The sequence below is a fragment of the Stegostoma tigrinum genome, chromosome 37, assembly GCF_030684315.1.
Source record: "Stegostoma tigrinum isolate sSteTig4 chromosome 37, sSteTig4.hap1, whole genome shotgun sequence".
Classification (NCBI taxonomy): Eukaryota; Metazoa; Chordata; class Chondrichthyes; order Orectolobiformes; family Stegostomatidae; genus Stegostoma; species Stegostoma tigrinum.
The window spans coordinates 7,973,207-7,985,645 of NC_081390.1; the positions used below are offsets into that span (position 1 = coordinate 7,973,207).

Sequence of the window (12,439 nt, forward strand, 5' to 3'; positions counted from 1 at the left end):
AGTAATGTATGCAGTTTTGGTCTCCTGAACCGAGGAAAGACATTCTTGCTATCGAGGGAGTCTAGCAAAGGTTCACCAGACTGATTCCAGGGTTGGCAGGATGACCTATGAAGAAGGACTGGATCAACTGGGCTTGTATTTGCTGGAATGAGGGGGTGTCTCATAGAAACACGTAAAATCCTAGACTGGACAGGCTAAATGCTAGAAGAATGTTCCTAATGTTAGGGGAGCCTAGAACAAGGGGTCACAGTCTAAGAATAAGGGGTAAGCCATTCAAGAATGAGATGAGGAAGAATTTCTTCACTCAGAGAGTTGTGAACCTGCGGAATTCTCTCCACCGAAACCTGCTGGGGCAAGTTCTTTAGATATATTCAAGAGGGAGCTGGATGTGCCTAAATGGATCAAAGAGTATCGGGAGAGCTCAGGAGTGGTATATTGAAATTACATACTTAGCCATGATCACATTAAATGGTGGTGCAGGCTTGAAGGGCTGAATGGCCAACTCCTGCATCTTTTTTCTATGTTTTTATGTTTCATAAGTGGTATATTATCAGTAATCTGTGTTGGGACTTTTTAGGTTGTGAAAGGTTTTATTTAAAAAAAAGCAAAACTTGAGCTGTGCTTTTAGCTATATTCCAATTTAATTCTGATACATAGTAGAAGAGGTGTCTAACAACAAGGTACATTTCATGCACAGCAGTGCCTGCAGGATCACAGCAGGCTGAGTTCAACTGCATTGTCAAATGTATACAATGACCAAATAATGTTAACAATAACCCCACTGATGCATACAGTTAGGATGGTGTGACACAGTCCCTGACTGCTACAGGGACTATGTAGTCCATGAGTTCAGAATATACAACGTTATTCATTTGAAACTAGATCCAATGTTACCATCCCTATTCACATCATTCGGCTTGCATTTCCAGTTAGCTTTTGTGGGTTGGTATTCAGTTTTCTGCTGTCCTCCCTCTGTTCAGTGTAAGTGTATTTGAATAGCTGGCATTAAATTCCTGGCTAATCTCAAGGCCTCAACTCTAATTTCAGGTCAGGGATTAACTGCTCTAGTATTGACCCAGATTTTAGCCATGATTCACAGTGGTAGTCTCTGAGTATTTTTGTATTCTTTGTTCATAGGATGTGGGCATCATTTATAGCCCATCCCCAATTGTCATGGGATTCAAGGGCAGAGGCCAGTTAATTATCAGCCACAACGTTAGCCAAACCTGTAAGGATGGCATATTTCCTTCTCTAAAGGACATTTGGAGTCATAGAGTTGTACAGCAGGAAATCAAACCCTTCGGCCCAACATTTCCATAGCAACCAGATATCCTAAACTAATCTAGTCCTATTTGCCAACAGTTGTCCCATATACCTCTAAACCCTTCCTGTTCATGTACTCATCCAGATGCCTTTTAAATGTTGTAATTGTACCAGCCTCCACCACTTCCTCTGGCAGCTCATTCCATTCGTGCACCACCCTCTGCATGAAAAGTTTGCCCTTCGGTCCTTTTTAAATCGTTCCCCTCTCACCTTAAACCTATGCCCTCTAGTTTTGGACTCCCCTGCCATGTAAGGAAGACCAAGGCACTTCACCCTACGCATGCCCCTCACGATTTTATAAACCTCTATAAGCTCAACCCTCAACCAACAATGCTCCAGGGAAAGTAGCCCCAGTCTATTCAGCCTCCCCCCAGGGATCAAACATCCAACCCTGGCACCATCCTTGTAAATCTTTTCTGAACCCTTTCAAGTTTAAGTAGTCTCTGGGTATTTTTATATCATTTAGTCATAGGATGTGGGCATCAGTTATTGCCTGGGAACTCAATAGCAGAGCGCAATTAAGTGTCAGCCACAATTATGGCTAAACCTGGTAAGGATGGCAGATTTCCTTCTCCAAAGCACATTTGTGAACTAGCTGGGATATTATGACATTTGGAAGTGATTGCCATTAAGTTAGCTTTAAATTCCAGATTCATCAGAATTCCAATTTCTCCCTCTGCCAAAGTGTAATTCAAATCTAATACCCAGAACATTTGCCTGAGCCTGCTGGATTAGTCATCTACTACTTGCCAGCATTACTCCAACTCGGGAGGTTGTGTGTTGAAGTCACACTGAAAAGACTTGCGTACCGAACCTGTGGCGATGCTGCAATGTCAGAAGAGCCACAGTTCTACTGCAAAGTTAAACAACAGCCCCGGCCTCCCACTTGGGTGGATGTTATAGATCCCATGGTGTCTTCCAGTAGGGTAGGAGAGATTCCCCTGGTTCCCCAACCTATATTATCCTTTCAAACATTACTAAAAGAAAATTACTACCTAGCCACTGTCACATTTGCTATTTTTACCAAAGATTTGGATGTCATGTTTCCCTTAGCAATTGCAGATACACTTCAACAGCATGTCATTGACAATTAGCGAATGCTTTGCATCTGACTTTACTGAGGAAGAATTTTTTAGTATTCTGTGGTGAGAGAGGAAGTGACATGGTTCCTAGAAGATTTCAAAATTGATAAGGAGGAGGACTTTTTTGGGCTGAACACAGTAGATAAGGAGAAATTCCCTAAAGATCCTTTGACAGCGTCTTCCATCGAAAAGGAAAAAGCAACAAGGGCAGATATATCGGAACACCACAACCTCTAAGCTCCTCCCCAAACTATTCACTTTTCTGACTATCGCCATTTCTTCAGGGTCACTAGATCAAAATCTTAGAACTCCCACCCTGCTATGGCTACAGTACATGGGCTGCGGAAGTTCAAGGCAGCTCATCACCACCTTCTCAAGAGCAACTAGGAACTGGCAATAATCTCTGGGCACAGCCAGCAATGTCCACATCCTACGAGTGAAGTTTTTAAAAAATGTCCCTTCTCATGAAAGGATTGAGAATAAGAGGGCACAGATAAAAGACAATTTACAAAAGAAGCAAATGTGATGTGGGAAAATCTTTCGCACACAGTTGAAAGTTTGTGGAATGCACTGTTTATCAAAATGAGCGGCACGGTGTCTCAATGGTTATCACTGCAGCCTCACAGCACCAGGGACCTGGGTTTGATTCCCCACAGGCAACTGTCTGTGTGGTGTTTGCACATTCTCCCCGTGTCTGTGTGGGTTTCCTAGGTCCAGGCTGACACTTGGAGAGCCCCACCCAGACCCATACCCCTATAACCCACCTAAGCTACACATCCCTGAACACTATGGGCAATTTAGCATGGCCGATCCACCTAGCCTGCACATCTTTGGACTGTGGGAGGAAACCGGAGCACCCGGAGGAAACCCATGCAGGTACGGGGAGAATGTGCAAACTCCACACAGACAGCCGCCCGAGGGTGGAATTGAACCTGGGTCCCTGGTGCTGTGAGGCTGCAGTGCTAACCACTGAGCCACTGTGCCACCCCCAAAAGGGATGTGTAGATTAGGTGGGTTACAGGGACGGGGTCTGGGTGGGATTTTCTGAGGGTTGGTATGGACTTGTTGGGCTGAAGGGCCTGTTTCCACACTGTAGGGATTCTACAGATTATTGAATTCATTAAGATGACTGGCAAGAAAACCACTAACCAGATGCTAGTGTCAAACCCAAAAAGTTCTGCCTATGAGGCATATCCAATAAGACATTGGATATGAATTTCAGCAACAGTGTGATGCCAGATGTGTAAACTATATATCGCAAAGCAGGGTTACCTGACACCGACAACTACATGTGACTAGCGAGTTTTGAGAAGATTTGTAGCTCAGGTTGAGGTTCTGGATGTGAGTTTGCTCGCTGAGCTGAAGGTTAGTTTTCAGACGTTTCGTCACCGTTCTAGGTAACATCATCAGTGACCCTCCGACGAAGCGCTGGTGTTATGTCCCCTTTCTATTTATCTGTTTAGGTTTCCTTGGGTTGGTGATGTCATTTCCTGCGTAAACAGATAAATAGAAAGCAGGACATAACACCAGCGCTTCACCGGAGGCTCACTGATGATGTTACCTAGAATGGTGACGAAACGTCAGAAAACTAACCTTCCAGCTCAGCGAGCAAACTCACATCCACATGTGACTATGTTTGCATGTTCATTGGGAATGCAGTTCCAAGCACTGTCGTCATCGTATAGACTTTACATGTGAAGTTATGTGCAAATGCATTACATGCGCAGGGAAGCCTGTACAATTTTGAATAAGGCTTCAGTGATGGGGTGAGGGTTTGCAGGATGGAAGAGAACCCCCAGAGTGAGAAGGAAAAAGGGCCCAAAAAGAGGGGCTTGGCAGGCAGCAGGGTGTGACAAGGAGGGCCCAGGAGCACTCTTTATCTCTCTTTTGCGCCCCTCCGCCCCAGCTCTCCTATTTTTCAACCTCCTACTACCCCTCCAATTCTCTCCTGGATCCCAATCTCCACCTCACCCCCTCTCCTGCATCCTCCGGATCTCTAACCCCTCCCCACAGTCACGATTTCTTATCGCCCATTCCAGTTGCTTACTCCCCCTGCTGCCTTGCTCGAAATCTGTGCATGCAGAATTTAAAGCAGTACATAATGTGCATGCGTTGGTGTTAGCAAATACCACCATACCTCAAAGGCTGGCAGATTGTATCAAGCAGCATTACCCTATAGCTGCTCACAACAAGCAAAGCATGGTTTATACCCGATTAACTCATGCTTTCAAAAGCCATAGCGCAGTGTCCAACATTAGATCTAATTCTGCTGATAGGCAGCATTTGCTGGATAATTCTGAGTGGGTAAAGAATTACACTAAAATGCCAACTTGTCAGCTGGGCTCACAGTGTGGCACATTAGCGTGGTCAGGAAGCTGCATGAATGAATACAAAAGGATCCATTGTTTACAGACAGAAAGAGCATGTGCTTAACAAAATCGGTGACGTCCATTCGCTGGTTCATTTCTCAGGCCAATGCCCTGCCGATTAGAGTCAACCTGCAAGGCACAAAGCTTGGCAGCTAATTGTCAATCATTACCTGCTGTAATCTTCATGGTAGCACCTCTACCAATCAGAATCCACCTGTCAACTAATAGGCGCATTCCTTCATAGAGCATAAGTATTGGTTTTCTGCTTTTAGTGGTGTTCTTGTGAATAATCTGCTGTGTGTTAATGAAAACCTTTTAGATTGTGTGCCTTTCTGCAACAATTCTCAAGTTCTGTACAACCAAAGACTATTGAAAATGAATATGCTGCTTCTGCTATTAAGTATTGAGACAATCTTTTCAGATTTCATTTATTTTTATTTTGTTGATTGCTGAGCAATTACTGCTTTCTCTGTGACAAATCTATCAAACCAATTTTGTGAAAGATCGTATTTACTTCAAAAGCAATGTAAATCTGAGACAGTTGCCATCCAATCAACCACACCCACCCTTCAGCATTCTTTATAAAGATTGAAAAAGTCAGCAATCATAAACAAATCATATTTATTCTCTTTTAACCTGCTCATTTTAATGTACATTGGAAGCAGTCAGCTCCAAAACTTATCTCAATCCTGATGTAGACAGAACAGCTGAACGCAACAGAAGATTTAACATCGCTCCCCTTGATATCAGGAGAAGATCTGACCAATATTGTCGCTTAAGAATCCTGACCAACTGAGGTCACTTGGGATCAAAGTCAGAGGGAAGTCAGACCTGACACAAAAGATAAGGCTTGTAAGTCATTATCAGATACTAATCGTCCTAGCTGCAGCCTAACATTATATCCATCTCTCACAGATGCATTCTGCATTCAACCATCTTCAACTATTTCAATATTGACCATCTTCCTGTCATTAGGTCAGTGATAGGACAATAGGCTGAGGATTCTACAGTGTTTAACTCTATTCACAAACCCGGTAATGACACATTCCCAATCAGTGGCAGCATGTCAATGATATCTGACATATCTAGTCAGATGTTAATGATATCTGAGCCAGATACAGGTGATTGGAAATATTTTCCAATTGAATGGTCTCCATTGGAATAGATAGGTGATGATAAATATACCCATTTGTTAAAATGATTGCTCAAGTGCTTTCCATCCACACCTCTCCAAGGCCCCAAAGATTCCATTTTTCTCACCCGAGCTTCTATTTACCTATCATTTGGTCCTACCATTGACAGACCTGGCTCTGTCACCTGACTGTATTGAACTGGACTTTAAACTTCGCTGAAAATTTGGTCAAAATCTTTTGTCTGAACTCATCAGGACTGAAATGCGAGAAAATCAATTTGAGAAAGGAAGCAACAAGTTGTACCACAGACACATAGTAACATGGAAAATAGGAGCAGGAATAGGCCATTCGGCCCCTTGAGCCTGCTCTGCCACTCACTAATATGTGGTTGATCTTCTAACTTAAAAACATGTTCCCTCTTTTCCCCATATTCTTTGATACCTCTAGGCCCAAGTGCAAACTCCGACTCCTTCTGGAAATCATACAATGTCTCAGCATTGCTTGTTTTCTATGGTAATGAATTCCACCTACTCTCTGGATGAAGAAATTTCTTCTAATCTCAGCATAACATGAGAGGAGGCTGTGTTCTTTTCTCTAGAGTTTATTTTTACCTTTAAGAGCAACCTCTAAATAAAGACTGAGTACGAAAACACCTTTGATGATTTAGCCTGTAATTTACTTTATTTATGATTAAACGTCTTGATGGATATAAAAGATGGCGCACTTCTCAAGATTTTCAATGCCGTTACATTTCACTGAACTCTTGGACTTTGCTTTCATTAACTATTGATATTGCAGCCTTTAAAACTAGACAGGGCGCAGTTAGCAGTATTTACAGCAAGCATATCTTGAATTCTAATCTTCTTCAGGTCTGGTCCAGAGCATTGCAACTTCCAGCATGGAGCGGGCAAGGAGATAGATCTTCCATCCAGCCAAATTAAATCAAATGCCCATAAATTGGTACAATATTGACCATTGGCAGTCCATGTTTGCAGCAAAATATACATTTGTACTGCACATTGTTGCCTGGAGCTATAAAAATGAATGTAAGTACTGGATCTGTTTGCCAGATTAAGGATGCATCCTCTGAGTGAAGAGTCACTGGATCCGAAAGGTTAACTCTTATTTCTGTCCACAGGTGCTGTCAGACCTGCTGAGTTTTTCCAGCAATTTCTGATTGTTTCAGAATGTACCTCCCTCGACTGTCAGGTCCTGAATGTTATTTTTTTTTCAATGACATTGTTCAGATTTTTTTTTCATATAGCCTGTTAAGATTAATAGAAACAGACGAGTTGGCATTGAGCACAAATAAATAGGGAACAGATATTGGACATGGGATGAGCACTGCGAGGCTGCCCAAGTAATAATCTCTCTCCACAAAGGAGGGGCTAGAAACTCTATGAACACTAGAGATGGACTTGAACCCAGAGCTTCTAATTGACGGGCAAGAATGCTATTAACCACAAGGCCCCTCTATTTGCTGTATGAAGTAAGGAATACCAACAACTTTATTCAGGAACTCAAAACACAAAAACCAATAAAATACATCACTCTCTGAATCATATCTTTTAATTAACTGTTTATTGAAGCTTTATAAGGGACAAAGTAACCAATCAGAAAGTAGTGACACGACAAGGCATAGTTCATTCAATAGCTAACAATATAGCAGTAAGAAATACCAGGCTTAAAATTGAAGACAGGCCACTAGAAGAAAAATGAATAAAAGATATGAAATAAATACCATCAAGGTAATAACAAGTAAATAATGTTCATCTTGTTTAACTGATCCTCAACTCTGCTTCATTAAAACCTCTGTAGTGCATCCAGATCTTTCAAAGCCTTCAATTGTACACAGTTCAATCTGGGCCTTCACAGAATTCCTGGAACAGAGCTACAGCCCCAACCACGTACATGTTCAGTATCACAAAACTCTGCAATCTCCAAAAGCTGATGAGATGATGAGATTTATTTGCCAAGCCAGCTGTCGTAATCCGAATATGGGTGATGCAAAGCAGATTCAACGCTACCATTCAAGAAGAAATGGAATGCCCAAATGAAATGCAGGGCTGTGGGATATGTTCTTGGGAGTGGGACTAATTGGCACTTTTCCCTGCAACCGCAGGAAGTGCTACACCTGCCCCTACTCCTCTCCCCTCACCCCCATCCCAGGCTTCAAGAAAACATTCCACATCAAACAGATGCTCACCTGCACATCTGCTAATGTGGTATACTGTATCCGCTGTTCGCGATGTGGCATCCTCTACATCAGGGAAACCAAGCGAAGGCTTGGAGACTGCTTTGTGAAACACCTACGCTTGGTTCGCGATAGACGACAGCACCTCCCAGTCATGAACCACTTCAATTCCCCCTCCCATTCCTTAGACGACATGTCCATCCTGGGACTCCTGCAGTGCCACAGTGATGCCACCCAAAGGTTGCAGGGACAGCAACTCATATTTCTCTTGGGAACCCTGCAGCCCAACGGTATCAATGTTGAATTCACAAGCTTCAAAATCTCCCCTCCCCCGAACGCATCCCAAAACCAGCCCAGCTTGTCCCTCCCTAACCTGTCCATCCTTTCTCCGACCTATCCACATCTCCCACCTCAACCTCCAACCCACCTCCTACCTACCAGCCTCATCCCTGCCTCCTTGACCTGTCCATCTTCCCTGGGCTGACCAACCCCCACCTACAGTCACCTTTACTGGCTCCATCCTGCCTCCTTGACCTGTCCATCTCCTCTCCACCTATCTGCTCCTTTATCCATCTTCCATCTGCCTCTCCCTCTCTCTCTCTCACTATTTATTTCAGAATCCCCTTCCCCTCCCCCATTTTTGAAAACATCAGCTTTCCTGCTGCTCTGATACTGTTTGGCCTGCTGTGTTCATCCAGCTCTACACCTTCTTATCTCATATTCTCCAGCATCAGTAGTTCCTACTATCTCTAACTGAATAGTGTTCTCACAGATCCTTAACAGTAGCGATGCATCAATTTGACACCTTCTCGTACTCAGCGTTGCTCTGCAGAATCTGGTTAAGCAATGTATTGACACCATCTCCTTAATGTTCCTCTTCCCTACTGCTGATCTTGGGCAGAATTTTATGCTTTTTCCCCCAGTGTGGCGCTTTTAATGCATTGGGCGTGAGGGTGGCAGGTAGGGTCCCCATTTCGACCCAAATTAAGTCCATTGGCAGGAAGGATCGTGGTGGCCTCACACTCCCTACTGAGGTCTAGGTCTGAGGCGTTTAGTATGGATGACCCTGACCTATACAGGAATTTTATGTATGGTCTTCACAAAACCGTCACGGGCACCAAGAGACAATACCAGACTAAACTGGAATCCCAGACACAAACCCGATATGTTCAATGTACTCTCAATTCATTTCGAACAGAAGCTCAGTGAATTGACATCACATGCCCCGACAACCTGAGGTGCTCCTGTACCCACGGTCACTACCGTAGATGTCAGTATGGCTTCCTTGAGGGTGAACCCACAGAAAGCCACTGGCCCAGATAGAGTCCCAGCCATGTGCTCAGATCCTGCACAGATCAGCTGGTGGGAGTATTTGCAGATATCTTTAACCTCGCCTTACTACAATGTGAGGTTCCCACCTGCTTCAAGATCATTATCATCGTCGTGCCAAGGAAAAATCGGGCAGTGTGCCTTAATGACTACCATCCAGTGGCTCTGACACCCATTATAAAGTGCTTTGAGAGGCTGGTAATGGCACACATCAACTCCAGCCTCCCAGATTGCCTTGACCCACTACAATTTGCTTACTGTCACAATAGATCCATAGCAAATGTCATCTCCCTTCCCCACACTCATCCCTGGAAAACAAGGACACTTCTGTCAGACTCCTATTTATTGACTTTGCCTCCACCTTCAACACCATAATTGCAATCAAACTCACTCCAAGCTCCAAGGCCTAGGACCCTGCTCTGTACTCTGCAACTGGATCCTTGACTTCCTGACCTGTAGACCACAATCAGTAAGGCTAGGGAACAACACCTCTTCCAACATAATCTTCAACACCAGTGCCCCCCCCAAAGCTGCATACTCAGCACCTTACCCCTCATACACTCATGACTGTGTGGCCAAAATCAGCTCCAGCTCCAGTTACAAGTTTGCTGATGACACCACCATGGTTGGTCGGATCTCAAACAATGCAAGTCACAGTAAAAGAAAGAGATAAAGAGCATAGAGGTATAGTGTAGAGACAACAATTTCTCCCTCAACTTCAGGACGCAGACTGGTGGACACGCACCATCTGTACCACTGGTGCTGAGATGGAGATGGTCAAGAGCTTCAAGCTCCTGGAAAGAAATATCTCCAACAATCTGTCCTGGTCCATCCACATTAATGCTACAGTCAAGAAAGCACATCCAAGCCTCTACTTCCTTAGGAGGCTAAGGAAATTTGGCATGTCTACAATGACTCTTACTGATTTTTATATATGCACCACAGATAGCATCTCATCAAGATGTATCACAGCTTAGTACAGCAACTGCTTTTCCCAAGACTGCAATAAATTACAGAGAGTTGTGAACACAGCCCAGTTCATCATGAAAACCAACCTTCCTTCCATTGATTCCATCTGCACTTCCTGCTGCCTCAGGAAAGCAGCCAGCGTAATCAGGGACAGCACCCACCCAAGTTACAGTCTCTTCTGCCTTCTTCCATTGGGCAGAAGATACAAACGTTTGAAAACATGTTCAACAGTTTCAAGAGCAGATTTTTCCACATTGCTATCAGATTTATGAGTAGACATGTATTAGAGTTGAAGCTTCCCTGTAGCTGTAACGCTATATCCTGCATTTTGTTCTGTTACTCTGATGTAGTTGTGTCAGGTATGATTTGCTGAATAGCACGCATTATGATACTTTTCACTGTATTGCAGTATATGTGACAATAATAAATCAAGCCAGATCAAATCAAAACAAGTTATAGGCCTTAGCCATGGCTCTCAGCTCTGAGTTAAAAGATCATGAGGGCAAATGTCACTAAAAGATTGACATACGGTCCAGTACATTAATGAGGGAGAGTTGTATTGGAGGGGAAACAGTAGTCACACCCTTGTATTTCAGATGAACTTTATGTCCTCTCACTGGATGTAAAAGTCCTCTTGACAATTTTTCAAAGAATGGAAAGCAAGTGTCCAGGCCAATATTTATACGTTAACCAACATTTGCTCATTTGCTGCTTACCAAGGGCTGATGTCTGCAAGTTGGTTGCCACGTGCAACAGTGACTACATTTCAACAAGGACTTACTTAGTTGCAAAACGCTTTGGACTGTACAAGGTATTATACAAATGCAGATTGCTCTCTGAGTTGAAGCAGATCTGATTGCAGTTTTTACACAATCCTATTGCAATGTTTGTTTGAGACACCTGGTATTACTGCAAAAAAAACACTTCAGGCAATTGTAGCTGTACAAACATCACTGATACGTGTAAATCAACTATAGAGCCAACGAAAAGGAAACATCTTCAACCATGACCTGAGGTGCACGGTAGCTCTTGGTGAGTAGTACATGGAAGAATGGGTAACTGTCCTGGCTCATGAGTCGCTGTTTTATAATTCACACACCAGTTCAGCTCAACATTCTCAATCTGCTTATTTTTCTCGGCTTTTACTTGTTTCTTTGGGTGGTGACCCTCCACCCAGGCAACTGGCCTTGCAGCTGCGTTTGGGTTTTGCACACGGGCAGTGGCCTTTTGACGTCGGCTGTGAGCACAACATGACAGGAAAGAGAAGCAATCGTTCTTGAAGGTTTCGTTCATGAAGGTGTAGACAATGGGATTATTGAAAGAGTTGAAGAAGCCTATTGCTTGCACAATGGCGATGATCATATTGATGGTGACATCATCGTATTTCTCGTCCAACTTATCTGTAGAAACAGAACTCAGTCAACATTGAAGAGGTCACGACTTTGGTGAGAAAGTAACTCCAGTCCTGCACTGTGTGGCTGCCTATTAATTATGTGAGGCATTAAGTGGCAGGATAAGCATTTGTAGAGATGGAAATAATATTTTGATAGACCAAGGCAGAAATAGACTGCCATTTCCTAATGAAGATACAGATATGTAGCAAAGTGGCTTTGGCAGCATTACTTACACCCCACAAAAGAGAGGGAACATGCATTTTTCAGGAGATCTATCTTTGCTTTCCAGCTTATCATTGCATGCGACTTTGCATGCATTAGCACATATAATCCAGATTTAGCTGTGTTATGATGCCGGCCAAATATGAGTCTCTCCTGCTCAATTTTCTTTGCCCATTGATCTAGTCCAGAGGCGTATTCCCTTTTCACATGAAAACTGTTTAGTTTTCCATCCTCATTCGTGGCTTCCAAGCATTGAACTTGTGCCCCTTGACCCCTCGCTTAAGCCCTTAACTCAGCGAGCGTGGGCTTGCAGCACCTTTGTTGATGCATATTGTTTTGATTTGAAATGTTCATAAAATACAGCTCAAAGTTAGGGTGACAGCTAGCTGGCTGATTATGCACAGGCCATCTCTTCACATTCTCT

General features: G+C 43.5%; 1 protein-coding gene across 1 annotated transcript in view; it reads right to left on the reverse strand.

Annotated features, from left to right (window-relative positions):
• Nucleotides 1–11,381: 11,381 nt before the first annotated feature.
• LOC125467442 (pyroglutamylated RF-amide peptide receptor-like) overlaps nucleotides 11,382–12,439 on the reverse strand; it is a 34,814-nt gene continuing 33,756 nt past the window's right edge. Inside the window, exon 6 of the mRNA XM_059640339.1 lies at nucleotides 11,382–11,799. Coding sequence (XP_059496322.1) covers nucleotides 11,399–11,799 — 401 coding nt within the window. The 3' untranslated portion in view covers nucleotides 11,382–11,398. The remainder of the gene's footprint in view (nucleotides 11,800–12,439) is intronic.